A 20655-nucleotide genomic window follows, 5' to 3' on the forward strand; every position below is an offset into this window, starting at 1 on the left:
GCCGTACGGGTCTGGATGGGGAGAAACAGGCTCAAGCTCAATCCCTCCAAGACGGAGTGGCTGTGGATGCCGGCATCCCGGTACAGTCAGCTGAGTCCACGGCTGACTGTTGGGAGCGAGTCATTGGCCCCGATGGAGAGGGTGCGCAATTTGGGCGTTCTCCTGGATGCACGGCTGTCTTTTGAAGACCATTTGACGGCCGTCTCCAGGAGAGCTTTCCACCAGGTTCGCCTGGTGTGCCAGTTGCGCCCCTTTCTAGACCGGGATGCCTTGTGCACAGTCACTCACGCCCTTGTGACGTCTCGTCTGGACTACTGCAATGCTCTCTACATGGGGCTCCCCTTGAAGGGCATCCGGAGGCTGCAGTTAGTCCAGAATGCAGCTGCGCGGGTGATAGAGGGAGCCCCTCGTGGCTCCCGAGTGACACCTATCCTGCGCAGGCTGCACTGGCTACCTGTGGCCTTCCGGGTGCACTTCAAGGTGTTGGTGAACGTCTTTAAAGCGCTCCATGGCATAGGGCCGGGTTACTTACGGGACCGCCTGCTGCTACCGGATACCTCTCACCGACCCGTGCGCTCTCACAGAGAGGGACTCCTCAGGGTGCCGTCGGCGCGACAGTGTCGTCTGGCGACACCCAGGGGAAGGGCCTTCTCTGTGGGGGCTCCCGCCCTCTGGAACGAACTCCCCCCAGGACTTCGTCAACTTCCGGACCTCTGAACCTTTCGCCGCGAGCTTAAAACTTACTTATTTATCTGCGCTGGACTGGGTTAGTTTTTTAAGTTATGGGTTTTTAATGGGTTTTAACTCCAAATTTTAATTGTGGCCAATTTAATAAGTTTTTTAAATTGTATTTTAATTGTATTTATAGTGTATTGTGTGTTTTTACTTGGCTGTGAACCGCCCTGAGTCCTTCGGGAGAAGGGCGGTATACAAATTTAAATAATAAATAAATAATAAATAATAAATAAATAGTAGAGGCCTGGTTCCCCCTTCTGGACAGGTGCTGCCACACAGGCAGAAAAAGCCCAAGATTCCCCCTCTTCCTGGAAAATATAACGGGAAGCCAAAGAAACTCGGACGGTTCTTAGCTCAAATGTGGAATTACATGGAGGATTGGGAAGAGGATTTTCTATCTGATGCGGCCCGTGTGAGGTGCGTGACCAGAGTTCTGGAGGGGATGGCAGCAGATTGGTTCATGACCCTTCATAATGAGGTCTCCCCAATACTAAGAGATTATGACCAATTCATGGCAGCCCTAAGAGCGAGATTTGAGGATCCTGTGGTTGAGCGGAAGGCAAGGATCCGGATGAAATACATAAAACAGGGAAGGAGGCCAGTAGCTGAATAGAACCAAGAATTTCGTGAGTTGGTGCCCCACATGAGAGGGTGGTCGGAAGTTGCTTTGTTGGAGAACTACAAAGATGGTCTGAATGAAGACGTATATGCGCTTTGTCAGGCGTGCAAGACCCCCCCTACCCTGCACGGTTGGTATACCCTGGCGGCGGAGATGGAGATCGATCTGGCCAGAGACCGCATTCCAGGCGGTCAAATCTGGAAGCAGGCCCCTCTCCAGCCCCACAAAGGAGCTCAGAAAGGCCCTGGAGTCACTGCCAGCAGGAAGCAGAGATCTACGGATTGTTTCAGATGTGGAAAGGAAGGCCATTGAGCAGTCAACTGTGTGGTCAAGCTGGACCCCAAGACGACTCCAGGTGGTGGAAAAGGAGCTGTGAAGCTGCTTGCCAAGGCTCGAGAGGTCACTAAGAAGGGAGCTGACATTGTGGAGGTCGCTCCTCCCACCAAGGAGGAGTTGGGAACTCCAACTAGCTCTGATGACAGCAGATCCGGGTCCGATTCTGATGAAGAACTTTTGGTGAATTGGAAAAGGGGACCCCTAACCATCACAGTGAAATTGCATGTCCCTTCTACTGGAGCCCAGGGGGAGATGCTAGCTTTTTTGGACTCAGGGTGTACCAGGTATGTCATCAACCCCGAGGTGGTAGAAAAAATGGGACTCAGACTAAAAATTCTAAGTAGGCCCATAGCCTTTTGCCAGCTAGATGGGTCAGTAGCAGGGGGAGGTCCAGCCCATTTTATAACTGAATCAATAGAAATGATCATGGGAGATCACTGAGAAACCCTGAATTTTATTGTGACACCGGGGATGGACCAACCTGTCTTGTCGGGATTGCCCTGGCTCCGAAAATGGAACCCGCGAATAAATTGGAGAACGGGTGTATTACGGTTTCGCTCCAAACCACGCATGGTGGAGACGGGAAGTGTCAAAAGAGAGGAAGCCATACCAATCGAAGTACTGGCATCTGTAATAGAACACTTGGATGGGGAGGAAAAAATTCCCAAGGAATACTGGGACCTTCGAGAGGTATTTAGTGAGAAGACCTCTGATGTGTTGCCCCCTCATAAGCCCACAGACTGTAGGATTGAAATTCTTCCGGGGGGTAAAGCTTCCCAAACTAAAAGTCTAACCCATGACATAAAAAGAATTGGGGGAGTTATGGAACTTTATTGATAAAAACCTGGAACAAGGATTTATTCAACCAGCTAGGCCACGAGTAGCTGTCCCAGTAATGTTCCGGGAAAAGAAGGATGGGTCCTTCAGCCTAGTGGTCGACTATAGAAATTTAAACACGGTGTGTGTAGAAAACATGTATCCTATGCCATTTATGAAGGATATGCTGGCCCATTTATCAAAGGGGAAGTTTTTCACCAAACTGGACTTGCTAGAGGCTTACTACAGAGTGCACATTAAGGAAGGAGACAAGTGGAAAACTGCTTTCAATTGTCCCCTGGGCTGTTTCCAATTTTGAGTACTCCCATTTGGACTACAAGGAGCCCCTGCAGTGTTCATGCAATTGATAAATGAAGTACTCCATGAGCACCTGTTCAATGGGGTCCTAGTTTATCTTTACAACATCTTTATCTACAGAGATCATGGATGAACATGTAAAACTAGTAAGAGCGGTTCTCAAAAAACTGTTGGCTGCAGAACCATATGCGAAACTGTCTAAATGCGAATTTCATCAAACCAAAATTGACTACTTGGGATACCGTATATCTCCGGAGGGGCTGGAAATGGATCCAGGGAAGATCCGCACATTGTTGGAATGGGCATCTCCGCACACTCGCAAACAGTTGCAAAGTTTTTTGGGATTTGCCAATTTTTATCGCCAGTTCATTCCTTCTTTTGCAAAGATTGCCCTACCAATCACAAATCTCTTAAAAACAAAAGGGATGGGAAGCCTAAACCATCCCTACCGCTGGAATGGTCAATGGAATGCCAAGTGGCATTTGAAAAACTGAAACGGCTGTTTGCTGCTGAACCGGTCCTCAAGCAACCCGACATGGAGGCCCCATTTGTGGGTCAAGCAGATGCCAGTGACATTGCCGTGGGAGCAGTCCTGCTCCAAGCAAATACTGAAGGAAAGTTGCAACCTTATGCATATATAGGGGTGAAAACTAAAAATTTTCCCTACCGATTCTGTGGGCGTGGCTTAATTGGTGGGTGTGGCTTGGTGGTCAGATGGCTTGGTGGGCGTGACCAATAACAATAAATAATAAAAATAATAAACAAAGTATAAAAAAACCAACTTTCACACTTTACACACACACAACACAACACAACTGACTCACACACAATGTAAAAGCAGCTGCACTTCACACTTCACATAGCCACAAAAAGCTCAAAAACCAACTTTCACACTTTACATACACACAACACACACACACACACACACACACACTATGCCACATACAGCTTTCTGAGATTTTGTGTGTTTGTGTAGTTAGAGTGAAACACTACAGAAACACACCAAATCTCAGAAAGCTGCACAAATATTTTATTTTATTTTATTTATTTATTTATCAAATCCCAGAGTTCCTCAGCAAAGCCAGCCAGTTGATCACCGAGCAAATAGATTAGCTGAGCGATTGATTCTGTCTGGGCTGAAACTGAAACTGCTTTCGGGCTGTGGCCATGCATTCATCAGTAATCAGGTAAATGCCTTAGAATCTCTACTTTTACTTGTAGAAAACATGTTTTCTACAAGTAAGGGTACAAGTAAGGTTCTGCTGTTTTTTACTTTTAAAGGCCTCTTTCTGCTGAAGCAAAACCGGCTTTTAAAAGTAAAAAAAAAAAACCTCTGCAGATGGTGCGGCTCAGCAGAGGCAGGGGGGCGGGGCCAGGGATTTTTGCTACCGGTCCTCCAAACTAGCAGCCACCATCGCTACCGGATCACGCGATCCCCTCCGATCCGGGAGCATTTCACCCCTGGCGTATACATCTCGGAAACTTACGGATACTGAAAGGAGGTGGGCTATATGGGAGAAGGAGGCGTTCGCTGTTCGCTGGGCTCTTTTAATGTGGAGACAGTTTCTGGAAGGAGCTAAACACCCATTTGAGGTATGGACTGATCACAAGAATTTAGAAGCCTTAAAAACGCCCAGAAAACTGTCACCAAAACAAGCCCGGTGGGCCCAATACTTTAACTGCTTTAACTTCTCCTTGCATTACATTCCAGGAGGAAAGAATTTCCTGGCAGATGCTCTTTCATGTTTGCCATAATACAATAGTGCCCGCACGGATGTGGTCCGCCCTATTATCCCGGTGCAACAGCTTGCAGCCCCAGCAGTTACCCGGAGTCAACTAAAGACTGATGCGTCCTTGCCAGATGACCTAACCGAGTTGTTGAAGGAAGCATTAAAAACCAATGACTGGTTTCTAGCCCATTCAAATGAATGTATCCTCCGCGATGGCCTGGCCTGGGTGGGGGCTAAATTGTATGTCCCTGCTTGCATAAGAGAGACCATACTACAGCGTTGCCACGATGCCAAGATGGCTGGACATTTTGGTTTTGTAAAAACCCTATCTCTATTGAAAAGACAGTTCTGGTGGCTGGGTCTGAAGAAAGACATTGAATCTTACATAGCAAGCTGTCCCATGTGTGCAGCAGCTAAGAGACCACCAGGAAAATCACCAGGACTATTGCAAACTGTTGCTCCCCCTAGAGCCCCATGGAGAGAAATATCTATGGACTTTATAGTGGAATTGCCCGAAAGTGGAGGAAATATGGTAATTTGGATAGTAACCGACTTATTCTCCAAACAAGTGCATTTCATCCCATGTTCAAAAATACCCTCAGCTAAAGTTTTAGCTAAACTATTTGTCCAACACATCTACAGACTACATGGGGTCCCTGAACGCATAATCTCGGACTGTGGGGTCCAGTTCACTTCCCAATTCTGGAAGGAGTTTTTATGACAATTAGGCTCCGCCCAGGGGTTAAGCTCCACCCATCCTCAAACTAATGGGGCTTGTGAGAGATCCAATTTGGTTCTGGAACAATATTTGAGGTGTTACATTAACTATCAACAAGATAACTGGGCGGACCTACTACCTTTTGCTGAGGTAGCCTATAATAACTGTATACATAGCAGCACCGGATTCACTCCTTTCAAGGTTGCTTCTGGGCAAGACTTTGTTCCAATCCCAGAACTGCCTGAAGAGAAACCATCTATTCAATAGCTGGCTGATTGGATCGAGCAGGTACAAAGCACCTGGAAGAAAATTCATAAGGCTTTAGATGAAGCACATCGATTGCATAAGAAGCAGGCAGATAAGAAAAGAGCTCTGGCCAAGAATTTCCACGTGGGAGATAAAGTTTTTCTATCTACCAAATATTTGAAAACGACTCAAAAATCGAAAAAACTTGGGCCTAAATATGTTGGTCCCTTCCTCATTGTGAGGGTGATAAATCCAGTCATCGTACAGTTAGAATTACCAAAAAACTTGTGAAGAATTCACCCTGTATTCCATGTTAGCTTATTGAAACCTGAACACACATCCTCTATTAGATCGATAGCTACTACTCCTCCAGTGCCAATTCTTATTGAAGGAGAACAACATTTTGAAGTGAAAGAGATTCTAGATTCTAGAAAACACGGGGTAAAGTCCAATATCTAGTAGCTTGGAAACATTTCCCTTTGTCCCAAGCAGAATGGGTGAATAAAGAGGATGTTCGGGCCCCAAAGAAACTGGCATTGTTCTATGAGAAATATTCTGATAAACCTTGACTAATCTCTTTTTTCTTTCTAGGAATAACATCCTTTCTGCAGGAGGGCCGAATGTCAGCCTCCGCATGCCTCTTTTATTGTTTTATTGCTGTCTGCTGCTTTTATTGTTTTATTGCTCAGTTAATTATTTTATTGTTGTCTTTAGTGCTAGGCATTGGAAAGGGTGATGTATCTTTAATTATGGTCCTGCTGCTCCGGCTGTCATAGGCGGGGTGGGGGGGGGGAGGAGGAGGCTAATCCAGAATCAAAACTGATGAATTCAAAATCTAAGAAGTGGGCTGACAGCCAACGGTTGTGCATAGCAGAGAAATGAAACCATCTGCAGATGACCTCCATGTGATGCCTGAGGGAGAAGTGGATTGGACACAACTGTCTGACCTTTGGAGGGAGGAGGGATTTATGTGGGAACATGTATGTGTAAGACACACCTATTATTCAGAACTTGCTTTACTTCGTTGCAATCAGTTCATTCTCAGTAAAAGATACCTTTCTCTATAAACAATGGAGTTGGGGGTTTTCTTTCTTGAGTTTTGAAAGGAGGCACGCCTGACATTTAGCAATTGTGAGAGGGATCTAGGTGTCCCTAGATCACCTAGTGGATCACCACTTAAGTATGACCCAGCAGTGTGCTTCATTGGCCAAAAAGTCAATTCAGTCAAAGGCTACATCAACAGAGTGATAAAATCAAAATAACATGAAGTGATAGTTCTCTTTATACTGCAATAGTGAGACCATACTTGGAGAACTGCATTCTGTTCTGATCAATACAAAATTGATGCTGAAACACTAGAAAGAGTGCAGAGAAGAGCAGCAAAGAGGATAAGGGGTCTGGATGCTAAGCCTATATGCTATATCTAATCTAACGAAGAGAAGGACTAGAGGTGATATGATAGCAGGCTTCCAGTATTTGACAAGTTCTCACAAAGAACAAGGGTTGAACTATTCTCCAAAGCTTATCAGGGCAGGACAAGAAGTATGGTGGAAGATATTTAAAAAGAGATCCAAGCTTGAAATAAGGAGACATTTCCTGAGAAAACAATTAATCAGTAGAATGGCTTATCTTTAGAAACTGTGGGTACTCCATCACTAGAGATTTTCAAGAAGAGATTAGACAGCCATTTGTCTGGAATGGTCAAAAGTATATTATTCAAGATGGGGGTTGGACTAGAAATCCTCCAAGGTCTCTTCCAATCCTGTTATTCTATATTTTAGTTCACAGAATTTGGAGGGAACCATGATACCAGGACACATATCATATCTGTATACATGAGATGTATGTCTGTATGTACATATCTGTATGTATGAAGTGAATGAAACAGGGAGCAAACTTTGATGTTATTTGTTTACTCTGACACCCTTTATATATCAGAACGTACACAAAGTTTTAATGATATTCATTAGCAAATAAGTTTCATATGAAAGAACATATTTTTAAACAACATAATCTAATATAAACTAATACATGACTGAAAAATGCTCTTATTCAAAACGAAATATTGAAACACTAATGTGATTTTGAAACCTGTATATAACAATATTCAAAATTATGAGGAATTTCAAATAATTTTGGAGATGTTACCTTAATGTTTCCTGGAGAAGATGTGTATTTGGTAGCATTCCTTTCCAACATAAGTTATCAACATTAAATCTGCACTATCTGAATATAATACAATATAGAATACGTATTATCATTTAAAATTTCAATGATGGTCTATAATTTTTTTTTTCATTAGGGACTTTAAGAAGAAAGGGAAGATTATGTAAATCAACACTAAAAAAATCAAATTTTTTTAACCTAACCTAACAAAAAATTCTGAAAGTGGTTGGGATGAATGTGGAGCCACACCAATTTAGGTAACCCCAATAAATTTGACATTTGAGAGAAGACATTTTTCTGGCAAGAAAACCAAGGTTTTCACTTTATGCAAGGAGAACCAATAAAGTAAAACATATATTGTTCCTTTGCAAGTTTGCACAAAATACAACTAAAAACTATGAAATATTCTGTTTCTGCTGAGGCCAAATGTGTGTGGAATTTCTTCACAATACTGTCATCATAATTTTAAGATGACCTAATATAAGATTATGCTGATTCTAGACTTTTAAGATTTTTTTACACAAAAGCATGGGGAGAATAATAACAAAACAATTAAACAAATGTAGCAAATAAAAAAACCTTGTTCCTACTCTGCACATATATGCACATAATCAATTGTGTTGTAAATGTTGTACCTTGATGAACGTATCTTTTCTTTTATGTACACTGAGAGCATATGCACCAAGACAAATTCCTTGTGTGTCCAATCACACTTGGCCAATAAAATTCTATTCTATTCTATTCTATTCTATTCTATTCTATTCTATTCTATTCTATTCTATTCTATTCTATTCTATTCTATTCTATTCTATTCTAAAATATGGCACATAACAATTAACACCAAATGGGGATAGGAATAATCTTTATTTAACCAAATTGAAGGGAAGGAAGAATGAAAGTGGATGCAACTAAAAAGGATTAAGAAACTGAAATGTATTTACATTCTCCATATTAGGAATGTGAATGATGCCCACATAGCTTGTAAAAATGCCATTTCCAGCAAGTACTAATCAACCCCTTCAATGTCAACACACGCTTAGTTCAGCTTCTGTTCTGCACAAGGGGCAGTGGGAAGGCCAGAGCTCAGCAAGCATGCTTGGGTAGGATTGTCACACGCTCCTGTTCCCCACCTCCTATGCTGTTCAACGATTCCAGCCTGCTCAGGTGCTCCTCACTTCTTCCAAGGACCTCTTCTAACTGTCCACGGAGTGCCTGGATCTTCTCCAGTTCTACTTGAAGGATCTGTTCTTGTCTGGAGTTGGTGAAGCCAAGCACAAAAGAGATTAGGACAAGGTGTACCAACTTGTTCTGAACACAATATGGATCCTACAAATTGTAATAATAATGTCACTACTGTACTGACATGAAGAGTGGAAAATTACAGGCATACCAACAGACAACCCCCCCCAATCCTTTTTAGCACTGTGAACCAACAATCTTTTTTAGATATGCAATGAGAAATAGGAAAATAAAAGGGAGGTGGTGGCTCAGTGGCTAAGATATTGAGCTTGTTGATCGAAAGGTTGGCAGTTCAGCGGTTCAAATCCCTAGTGCCGCGTAATGGGGTGAACTCTCATTACTTGTCCCAGCTTTTGCCAACCTAGCAGTTCGAAAGCACATAAAAAATGCAATTAGAAAAATAGGGACCACCTTTGGTGGGAAGGTAACAGAGTTCCATGTGCCTTTGGCATTTAGTCATGCCAACCACATGACCAGGGAGCTGTCTTCAGACAGTGCTGGCTCTTCGGCTTTGAAATGGAGATGAGCACTGCCCCCTAGAGTCGGGAACAACTAGCACATATGTGCAAGGGGAATCTTTACCTTTACCTTAGTAGGAAAATATATACCAATCTTTTTTCGCAACTAAAAAAGGAGAATAAATTATCTTCCTCACCTGTCAGGGTGAGCATGAAACTTCACAAAATCACAATAGAGTTGCTTTTCAACTTTCAGAGTTTCATTCAGCTGCTTCTTCTCTGCTATTAAGCCCTCCAACATCACCAGTAGCTGCAACATAAACAGTCCACTTCAATTGGCAATAAATGTAGGTTTTATTGCTTACATTTAAGTTTGCTACAAGCCCCCTATTGGCTTTTGGTGACTGCCTGAACTAGTCCCTGCAATTTTCTTGTCAGGTTTTTGAAAGTGGGTTTGCTATGGCGTTCCTCCTGGGAATGAGAGAGGGACTGGCCCAGAGTCATCCAGCTGACTTCTATACTGCTATACCAAAGTGGCTCTCAGTGTATCTCAGCAATACCATAAAAATAATAACACAATATACAGAATCCCATTTCCTTTGAATAAAGGCAGGATAGAAGCTTAAGTCATGTTAGCTTGAATTCATCATATGACAACCATACCTGCTGCCTCTTGTTTCCTACGGCTTCCTGTCCCCATGCTTCCATTTTTGCTACCTTTTCCTGAAGCATCAAAACTTCTTGAGTAAGTTGTTCAATTGCTGGTATTTCTTCAGGATCAATCAATTGCATCTGCAAGTCCTGAAAAAGAACAAGAATATGTCCTGGAGAATTAAAGAAAGAAATTCAGTGTTATAGAACTTGCATCTTGACAGAGGAAAACAACAACAAAACTTTAATGATATTATTACGATACTTTTCAGAGTGTAAGATGCATCCCTCCCCTCCCAAAAGAGGGTGGAAATGTTGGTGCATCTTATACACCAAATACAGCCATTTTTGGCCTCCCGAAACCCCACCCCGCATTGTCCAGTTTTTGCCAAAAAGAGGCCCATTTTTTTCAAAACGGGATGCACAGAGGGTCTGGGAGGCCTGCACAGTGCTGCTAGGGGCTGGGCAGGGCAAAAACGCGATGCATGAGGGGTTTGGGAGGCAAAAAACAGGCCCATTTTGCCCTCCCTAGCCCCCAGGAGCACTCTGTAGGCCTCCCAAACCCTCTGCGCATCCCATTTTTGTGGAAAAATGGGCTTGTTTTTGGCCTCCCAAACCCCCCATGCATCATGTTTTTGCAAAAACAGGACCCACAGAGGTTTGGGAGGCCTGCAGAGTGCTCCTGAAGGCTGGGGAGGGCAAAACCTATTTATTTACTTGTTTTCCTCTTCAAAATCTTGGTGCATCTTATACTCTGGTGCATTTTATAGTCCAAAAAATATGATAATTTTCAAAGAAGAAGCTTTCAAATTAAAAGTCTAGCACAGGTCTGGGATTCAAGACAAAACGAACAGGTCTGTTTTATATTAAAAATTCTACTCTATATAATATATTGATATTAAAATGTAAATTTTCTACTTTATGGAACAAAGACGAAGAAACAGGAAATCAATACAGTTTGCTCACTACTACAAACACCATAAAATCTGCAGAAAGAAAAAACTGAAAATATTTTTGTAAGCAATCTAACCTTAATTAGTTCTTCTTTGATCTGGGTACTTCTAGTAAGAGATTCAATATCAGAGGATTGAACTTGAAGCTCCTCCTCTTGGGAAGCCACCACAGACTTAAGAGTAGAGAGTTTCAGCTGAGATGGGAGAAAACAAATTTTGAACCCAAGGTAATTTTGCACCCAGAAATCCCAAAATCCTTTGATAGTGATAGACCAATCATTTGGCACAATGATCTTTCCTATAATAGGATTTTGGATCCTATGGTCTAAGAGTCCAGAGCTATCTTCCTTTGATTGGCAGAATAGGTGTTAGGCATTAAACACTATTTTAACCAAGCTAAAAATTGAGCTGCAAATTCTATTGTTCTATGGGTCTCATAAAAGGAGGAGAAACTGCCTTGAAGAAAGTGCTCCATAAAAAACAAACCATTTATGTCTATGGAACATTAAAGCCAAAGTATGGAATAAAGCCACTTCCTAGACGTGAGGAACCCAATAAAGTTGAAAGTTAGCCCAGTTTCAAATGTATGGCCACTGCAATGCCCTCAAAGTCATTTACACTCAAGAGTGAGAAGCAGCCCCCTCCACCCACATAAAGTCAAACATTTCCGAGGTTTCCCTGGTGTTTCGCTCTGGGGGGATGGCTGCTTCATGCCCCACTGTGGAACTTCCCAAGGTGTTTTTTGCTTCCTGGGCAAGGAGTCTTTTTATTGTGCTGCTGGGCCAGACTGGGGTAGCTACAACTTCTTTCCCTGGCCTTCTTGGGCTCATGCTGCAGCACCCATATAACTTGCACGTGACCTGCACTGGGCCTCCCAGGGCCTCCCTCACCTCCTAAGGTACCTGTGCTTTGCTTAATGACCCATGTATTCGTTTAACAGCTGCATCAGGGAGAGCAGGATGTGAGTGTCATTAAGTGATATTATTTCTCTTAACAGTCATCACCACTTGTGACTGTAAGGGGTGACTGTAATTACAGTAATATCTTGAGGAGTACCTGTACAACTAGTAAATTATTTTTATGTGTTAAAAGTGGACTGTAGATATCTCAGGATTACTCGAACTTACTGTGCTTTCTCTTTCTTTTTGTGTCAACAATTCAAGCTCCTCTTTTGCTTTAGTAAGCTGCCTCTCAAGTCTAGCAATTGTTTGCAAATCATCTGAAAAGAAAGTAAAGTAATCTTAGACAAACATTATATAACAGGTGGATCAGGCTGTTCAGAAATTGTTTATGGACCAACCTTTATCCCTCCTGAATTTACTGTCATCTCTGTTAGAAATCATGGCTGGGACATTCATGCTAGAATCTTCTTGCTTTGGTGCCTTAGAATAAAAATGTGCATACTAGTTTTACTAAAGGCTAGTGGTTGGCAATAGTTGTAACTGGGCTGGCCAAATTTTGATCACTTGACCACAGGGATGATGCTAACATTATGAACCAGTTGTAAGCCAATTTTTTCCAGCCTAATCATAACTTTGATCAATCACTGAATGAACTGACAATCAGGACTACCTGTAAAGTTGGTTTTGTGTACTTTATTTTTGATAAGCTCATGCCATTTCCAAAGAATTAATGTACTGTTTCAACTGTTCATAACCCAACCACTTATTAGCCTATTCTAGAAAGGCTTCCTTTATTGATTGAAGCTGACAGACCTACATAGCATTTCCCCTTTTCGAAGATGGACCTATTACTACTCAAATAATCTATTCTACATACATTCTGAAGGGCAACAATGTTGACTAGTACCCAGAACTTTTGCTTAGATACATATTTCTATTTTTAATTACCATTTGTTTAGCTCTTGCCACTCTTTCCTTTCATTCAAGCTTCACCTCTGTATAACAAAACTACTGCTTTTACCTCTTGCCTTCTGTGGCTTGCCTGATATTCATCTGTCTAACTGTGCTGTCTCTTAAACCCAAATACTCTTACATCAATAGAGCCCTCTTGTTGTACAAACTGAACAATAGACGACTCCACTTTCTGATGAAGAATTTGGCTAATCAGTTGCTGATTCAGGATTTGCAGCTCAGAATTCTTCTCTATAAGAACCTGTGCAATCTTCTTGGAATATATCTAATTATACAAGGCCAGGAGAGAGAAAGGCAAGCATTAATAAATGGGTCACACAACAAAAATGTTCAATAGTATATTAACATACATACATATACTTATTGATCAGACAATTTGTTCCCAATTTTACAGAAAAATATAAAAATATTTTGGAGCATCACTACTTTAAAAGAAATCAAATTTATTAGGAAACTAAAAATCAGCAGTCAAAAACAAAATTTTAAAAGCTTACAAAAAATGAAAGAGAAGCTGCAAAAAGGCCAAAAATATTTATTTTAATACCAGTATATATTTTGATTACATCACAGAAAAGGCCCTGCCTGAATGAAGAAGGTGGTAAATGCATGTGATAGTGTATTTCTATTCTTCTATTCTTTTCATCACCTCTCAAGAATGGTACCCATTCTAAATAAATTATTTTATGTTGCTGATTTGATCATAAGGCATAGGTACTGAACCTATGCCTTATGATCAAATCAGCAACATAAAATAATTTATTTAGAATGGGTACCATTCTTGAGAGGTGATGAAAATACACTATCACATGCATTTACCACCTTCTTCATTCAGGCAGACAGAAAGAAGAAAAACAATATTTCATGGCCCTTGTTTTTCCAGGGTTTTTTGTTTTTTTTTTACTAATCATCAATTCACAAAAAGCATTTTTATAAAAAGTAAATAAAATAACATAAAATTCCCATTTAGTGAGAACAGATTCTGTTAGAATGACAGCCAGACTATGGACCTGTGGACATTCCACCAGAAGACTACTTGGGAAATCATTGCTGAATACTCCAGGAATAGAATAATGGTGACATTTCATCAACAAGATTCTTGGTTTTATTGTGATTTTATTATATCAGGCTCCTCAACCAATGAATACGTTTTCTTATGATCCAAATAAGAATGGCCATCTTGTTTAAAGATGGCTGGACAGCCATCTATAGAGGAAGATGTAGCACCAGACAGGAAGCTAAACTAGATGATGTGCAAGATTCCATTCCCCTTTCCTTCTGTGATTCTATGATCAGACTGATTTTCTCATTCACAGTGACTTACATAATTTTGTTGTTCTCTAGTGTTCCACGCTTGAAGTAACTCCTCAAGCTCAGCTACTGGATCTACAACTTGCTGGCTCTTGTCCCTTAGGAATTCTTTTATGATCTGATCCTTTTGCTGAAGGTGGAGGTGCAGGGCTTCTATGGTGTCCCTCTGTCCAGGCTCCAGATTGCAGAGCAGTGTTGCTGAAAGGATCTGAGATAACAGAAAGATAAGCCTGGAGGAGATCACCCTTCTATCCCCTACAGTTTTGCTACTGCCCTAACTGGAAAACATTAATAACAATGCTCCATCATCAGCATACTAAAAAGATACCAAAATGCCTAAACTATATCTGCACCATTATTTATTTATTTTTTATTTATTTTATTTTGTCACAACAATATATGTAGGAATCATACAAAAGATTATATAGTATATAAACATATATGGGTAAATATAAGGAGGTATAAGCATATATATAGAAAGAAGAAAAGAAAAACAATAGGACAGGAACGGTAGGCACGTTTGTGCGCTTATACACGCCCCTTATGGTCCTCTTAGGAATGGGGTGAGGTCAATAGTAGAAAGTTTTTGGATAAAGCTTTTAGGATTATGGGAAGAGACCACAGAGTCAGGTAAAGTATTCCAAGCACTGATGATTCTGTTACAGAAGTCATATTTTCTGCAATCTAGATTAAAGCGGTTGATATTAAGTTTAAATCTATTAGTTGCTCTAGTATTATTGCAATTAAAGCTGAAGTAGTCTTTAACCGGAAGGACATTAACCGGAAGTGGGGGCTCATATCGTACTATGGGGGCGCGCGCTCGATGTTTGCAGGCGATAGCGCGCCCCGAGCCCTCAGGCTTCTCCCGTTTCCTGGATGGTCAAGACCCTCAGAGCCCGGGCCTTCGGCTGATGCTGTGCAACGCACGGTCCGTGGTCAATAAGGCCCCCCTAATTTATGATCTTATCCAGGGGGGTGCCGTGGACCTTATGGGCGTTAGGGAGACCTGGTTGGGCGCAGAAGGGGGCGTGCCCCTTGTTCAAATGTGCCCACCGGGTTTCCAAGCATTCCATCAGCCGAGGGCCCAGGGTAGGGGGGGTGGCGGTTGTGATTAGAGAGTCTGGAGCCGAGGGAGACCACTGTACCTCAGATTGCCGGGTGTGAATCCCTCTTTGTGAGGTGGGGTCATAGATGTCAGATGGGCTTGTTTGTCACGTACCTGGCTCCTTGCGGCATGACAGCAGCCCTGCCCGAGCTCCTGGAGGTGCTTGCTGGAGTGGCGGTGGAGACCCCCAGACTTATTGTCATGGGGGACTTTAACTTGCCATCGACCGGCATGTCATCTTCAGTTGCTCGGGAGTTCACGGCTTCCATGACGGCCTTGGACCTGACTCAAGTAGTTGATGGCCCTACTCACAGTGGGGGTGGCACACTGGATTTGATTTTCATCTCTGGTCAGTGGTTGATGGATCTGGATTTGAGGGATTTAGTCATCGAACCTTTGTCATGGTCAGATCACTCCCTCCTTCGCCTGGACTTTCTGACCGCCACTCAACACCGCAGGGAGACAGAACCAATACGTTGGTTCCGTCCCAGGCGCCTGATGGACCCGGAGAGGTTCCAGACGGAGCTTGGGCCGTTTCCTGAGGGTCTGGCTCACGGCACGGCCGAGGAACTTGTCGCGGCTTGGGAACGGGCCGCGGCGGGGGCCTTGGACCATGTCGTGCCTTTGCGGCCTCTGACCCGGCGTAGGTCTCAACCAGCTCCCTGGTTATCCGAGGAGCTGAGGGGGATGAAACGCCGGAGAAGACGCCTAGAGAGTTCCTGGAGGTCCAGTCGTTCGGAGGCTGATCGGATACTAGTTAGGTCCTATACTAGGACCTACCTAGTGGCAATAAGGGAAGCGAGACGTTGCTACGTCTCCTCCCCCATTGTGTTGGCAGATAACCGCCCGGCCGCCCTGTTTCGGGTAACTCGCTCTCTCCTTCAACAAGGGGAGCAGGATGACCCGTTGCAGGGACGTGCTGAGGAGTTTAGTGGTTATTTATACGACAAAATCGTTCAGCTTCGGGACGGCCTGGACCAAAATTGGATAGATCCAGGTGGGATGTCAGAGAGTCATCTTGTTGAGACTATTTGGGATGAGTTTGACCCTGTGGCTCCCGAGGACATGGACAGGTTGCTGGGTAGGTTGAAAGCCACCACATGTTTACTGGACCCGTGCCCCTCCTGGTTGGTGCTGGCCGCACAGGAGGTGACACGAGGCTGGCTCCAGGGGATTACGAATGCTTCTTTGTTGGAGGGGGTCTTTCCGGCCACCTTGAAAGAGGCGGTGGTGAGGCCTCTCCTCAAGAAGCCTTCCCTGGACCCAGCTGTTTTAGGTAATTATCGTCCGGTCTCCAACCTTCGCTTCGCGGCGAAGGTTGTAGAGAGTGTGGTGGCATGTCAGCTACCCCAGTACCTGGAGGAAACTGTCTATCTAGACCCGTTCCAGTCTGGTTTTCGGCCCGGTTAAAGCACTGAGACGGCTTTGGTCGCATTGGTGGATGATCTCTGGAGGGCCAGGGATAGGGGTTATTCCTCTGCCTTGGTCCTATTAGACCTCTCAGCGGCTTTTGATACCATCGACCATGGTATCCTGCTGCACCGGTTGGAGGGATTGGGAGTGGGAGGCACCGTTCATCGGTGGTTCTCCTCCTATCTCTCCGATCGGTCGCAGACAGTGTTGACGGGGGGGCAGAGGTTGGCCCCGAGACGCTTCACTTGTGGGGTGCCTCAGGGGTCGATTCTCTCGCCCCTCTTGTTCAACATCTATATGAAGCCGCTGGGTGAGATCATCAGTGGTTTCGGTGTGAGGTACCAGCTGTACGCTGACGACACTCAGCTGTACTTTTCCACACCGGACCACCCCAACGAAGCTATCAAGGTGTTGTCCCGGTGTCTGGAAGCCGTACGGGTCTGGATGGGGAGAAACAGGCTCAAGCTTAATCCCTCCAAGACGGAGTGGCTGTGGATGCCGGCATCCCGGTACAGTCAGCTGCAGCCGCAGCTGACTGTTGGGGGCGAGTCATTGGCCCCAATGGAGAGGGTGCGCAACTTGGGCGTCCTCCTGGTGGACGCTGTCTTTCGAAGACCATTTGACGGCCGTCTCCAGGAGAGCTTTCTACCAGGTTCGCCTGGTTCGCCAGTTGCGCCCCTTTCTAGACCGGGATGCCCTATGCACGGTCACCCATGCTCTCGTGACATCTCGTCTGGATTACTGCAATGCTCTCTACATGGGGCTCCCCTTGAGGAGCACCCGGAGACTCCAGGTAGTGCGGCTGCGCGGGTGATAGAGGGAGCCCCTCGTGGCTCCCACGTAACACCTCTCCTGCGCAGACTGCACTGGCTGCCTGTGGTCTTCCGGGTGCGCTTCAAGGTTTTGGTAATGATCTTCAAAGCGCTCCATGGCATAGGGCCGGGCTACTTACGGGACCGTCTGCTGCCACCGAATGCCTCTCACCGACCCGTGCACTCTCACAGAGAGGGACTCCTCAGGGTGCCGTCGGCCAGGCAGTGCCGACTGGCGACACCCAGGGGAAGGGCCTTTTCTGTGGGGGCTCCCACCCTCTGGAACGAGCTTCCCCCAGGACTTCGCCAACTTCCTGACCTTCGAACCTTCCGCCGCGAGCTTAAGACACATCTATTTATTTGCGCAGGACTGGACTAGAATTTTTAAATTTTAAAATGTTTAAATTTTAAATCTGGTTTTAAATGGGGTTTTATTATTTATATCTCTATTTTAAATATTCGGCCTATGTAATAAGTTTTTTAAATTACTGTTTTACTCTGTATATATGTATGTTTTTATATGGCTGTAAACTGCCCTGAGTCCCTAGGGAGATAGGGCGGTATAAAAGTGTGAATAATAAATAAATAAATAAATAAATAAATTACAATAGATGATTCTGTGAGTTAAGCTTAGGTCTTGTCGAAGGCGACGGAGTTCCAAGTTTTCTAAGCCTAGGATTTCAAGTCTGGTGGGATAGGGTATTCTATTGTTTTCAGAGAAATGGAGAACTCTTCTTGTAAAATATTTCTGGACATGTTCAATTGTATTGATGTCAGAGATGTGGTGAGGGTTCCAAACAGGTGAGCTGTATTCTAGAATTGGTCTAGCAAATGTTTTATATGCTCTGGTTAGTAGTGTGGTGTTTTTGGAAAAGAAACTACGCAAGATTAGGTTTACAACTCTTAGAGCTTTTTTTGCTATGTAGTTGCAGTGGGCTTTGGCACTTAGATCATTTGACATGAAAACTCCAAGGTCTTTAACGGGATGGGGGTCATCTGTAAGGTAATGTCCATCTAGTATGTACTTAGTTTTTGGGTTCTTTTTTCCTATATGTAAGACTGAGCATTTGCTGGTTGAAATTTGGAGCTGCCAATTTTTAGACCAAGCGGTTAGATGATCAAGGTCGTTTTGAATGATAGAAGTATTGTCTGTGATGTTAAATAGTTTGACATCATCAGCAAAGAGAACACAATTACTTGAGATATGGTCACAAAGATCATTAATGTATAGTATAAAGAGTGTTGGTCCAAGAACGCTGCCTTGAGGAACGCCATTCTTGACAGGAACAGGATTTGATAGAGCATTGCCAATTTTGACCACTTGTTGTCTGTTAGACAGAAAAGCAGATATCCATTTGTGGAGGGGTCCTGAGATGCCATAGGATATTAGTTTTAGGAGAAGTTTATCGTGTACTACTGAGTCGAAAGCTTTGCAGAAGTCTATGTAGATTGCATCTATTGATTTGCCTTGATCAAGATTTGAAGTCCATATGTTTTTGCAGTGCAGAAGTTGTAAGTTACATGATAATTTTTTTCTGAAACCAAACTGTTTGTTGGAGAGGGAACATTGGCTTACCTGAAGGTTCCTTCTATGTACGCTGCATGAGAGTCCAAAGCAATGGGTTGTTAACTTCATCTGATTGGCCAGAGACTGAGTTGAATTTGTTTAAACACACCTCCTCTTCCTGTTTAGCTCCAGTTTATTAACGAAGAAGCGGTATTGGAGAAGACGAACTCAATGTGAAAACTGGAAAAAACGGAACAATAACCTCCAGATCCCTGTATATAGACAAAAACAATAAGTGAAAATAGGGAGGGGTTGGACTCTCACGCAGCATACATAGAAGGAACCTTCAGGTAAGCCAATGTTCCTTCTCCTGTACGCTGCTAAGAGAGTCCAAAGCAATGGGATATACCCAAGCTAAATATCCCTAGGGTGGGAAAGGAAAGATTAGGAAGATTCAGCAACAGGAAGAACTCGCTGCAGGACCCTCCGTCCGAATGAGGCCTCGGCTGAGGCAAATTGGTCCATCTTGTAGTTTTTAATAAATGGCGAAGGAGAGGCCCACATGGCTGCTCTGCAAATGTCCAAGATAGAGGCCTGGGTGGCCCAGGCAGCTGTGGTGGCTGCGCTGCGGGTAGAGTGTGCCATGATGCGGCCTGGAAGATGGTGTTTCTGCTGGTCATAGGCCATGGAAATACAGGCTTTTATCCACCTGCCTATGGTGGATGGGGAGATTTTGGTGCCCAGAGCCCTTGGTTGAAAGGAAACAAATAGGGATTCTGTCTTCCTGAAAGGAGCTGTTCTGTTGAGGTAAATACGCAGGGCCCTTCTTACGTCCAGCGTGTGCCATCGACGCTCCGATGGATGCTTGGGATGAGGACAAAAATCCGGTAAGATGACTTCTTGAGATCTATGAAAGCTTGTGTTTATTTTAGGAAGAAAGGTAGGGTCTAATCGGAGAATGACTCGGTTAGAGTGAAAAATCAATAAGTCCTTCCTGACCGAAAGGGCAGTGATCTCGGAGATCCTGCGGGCTGAGGTTATGGCTATGAGAAAAGCGACCTTAAAGGTTAAGAGCTTGAGACTGGAGGAGCTCAAGGGTTCAAAAGGGGAAGACGTAAGCTTCTGAAGGACAAGGGTCAGGTCCCAGGTAGGGTATCTGTGTACTGGAGGCGGTCGCAGATTGTAAGCTCCCCTCAGAAAATGTTGGATACGGGGGTGTTGAGAAAGCGTGGAGGTCCCGTCACAGAATAAAACAGTGGCAAGAGCTGCAACCTGCCGGCGGATGGTGTTGGTGGCTAAACCCTTGTCCAATCCGTCCTGGAGGAATTGCAGGATATGTCTAATGGAGGCAGAGGTAGGTTCTATTCGATGTCTAAGACACCAGCGATGGAATGATGACCATGTGGCCTCGTAAATATGCGTTGTGGATGGGCGTCTAGAAGCCAGAAGGGTGGAGATGACCCCCATGGAATGCTTTTCTTTCTTTAGTATCTCCCTGTCAAGTGCCAGACGGCTAGTTGGTAACATTGAGGTTCTGGGTGGAGAATGGCTCCTTGGCGTAGGGAAATCTGATCCGGTGGGATTCGCCAAGGTGGATTGATGGACAGGCTCACCAGATCCGCAAACCAACTCCGTCGAGGCCAGTAAGGGG

At 44.0% G+C, this 20655-nt stretch overlaps 1 protein-coding gene across 11 annotated transcripts in view; it reads right to left on the reverse strand.

Annotated features, from left to right (window-relative positions):
• Window positions 1-20655, reverse strand: part of PDE4DIP (phosphodiesterase 4D interacting protein) — a 473453-nt gene that overhangs the window by 291888 nt on the left and 160910 nt on the right. For all 11 annotated transcript variants that reach the window (XR_009154308.1, XM_058176225.1, XM_058176217.1 and 8 more), the window contains 8 exons: window positions 14181-14375; window positions 12981-13124; window positions 12286-12367; window positions 12113-12204; window positions 11063-11179; window positions 10045-10182; window positions 9579-9691; window positions 8815-8936 (listed from right to left, as the gene is read on the reverse strand). Coding sequence is in view for 10 of the 11 variants with exons in the window: in XM_058176225.1 (XP_058032208.1) it covers window positions 8815-8936; window positions 9579-9691; window positions 10045-10182; window positions 11063-11179; window positions 12113-12204; window positions 12286-12367; window positions 12981-13124; window positions 14181-14375 (1003 nt within the window). In the remaining variant the exon portion in view is untranslated. The remainder of the gene's footprint in view (window positions 1-8814; window positions 8937-9578; window positions 9692-10044; window positions 10183-11062; window positions 11180-12112; window positions 12205-12285; window positions 12368-12980; window positions 13125-14180; window positions 14376-20655) is intronic.

Source organism: Ahaetulla prasina, chromosome 3, assembly GCF_028640845.1.
Source record: "Ahaetulla prasina isolate Xishuangbanna chromosome 3, ASM2864084v1, whole genome shotgun sequence".
NCBI lineage: Eukaryota > Metazoa > Chordata > Lepidosauria > Squamata > Colubridae > Ahaetulla > Ahaetulla prasina.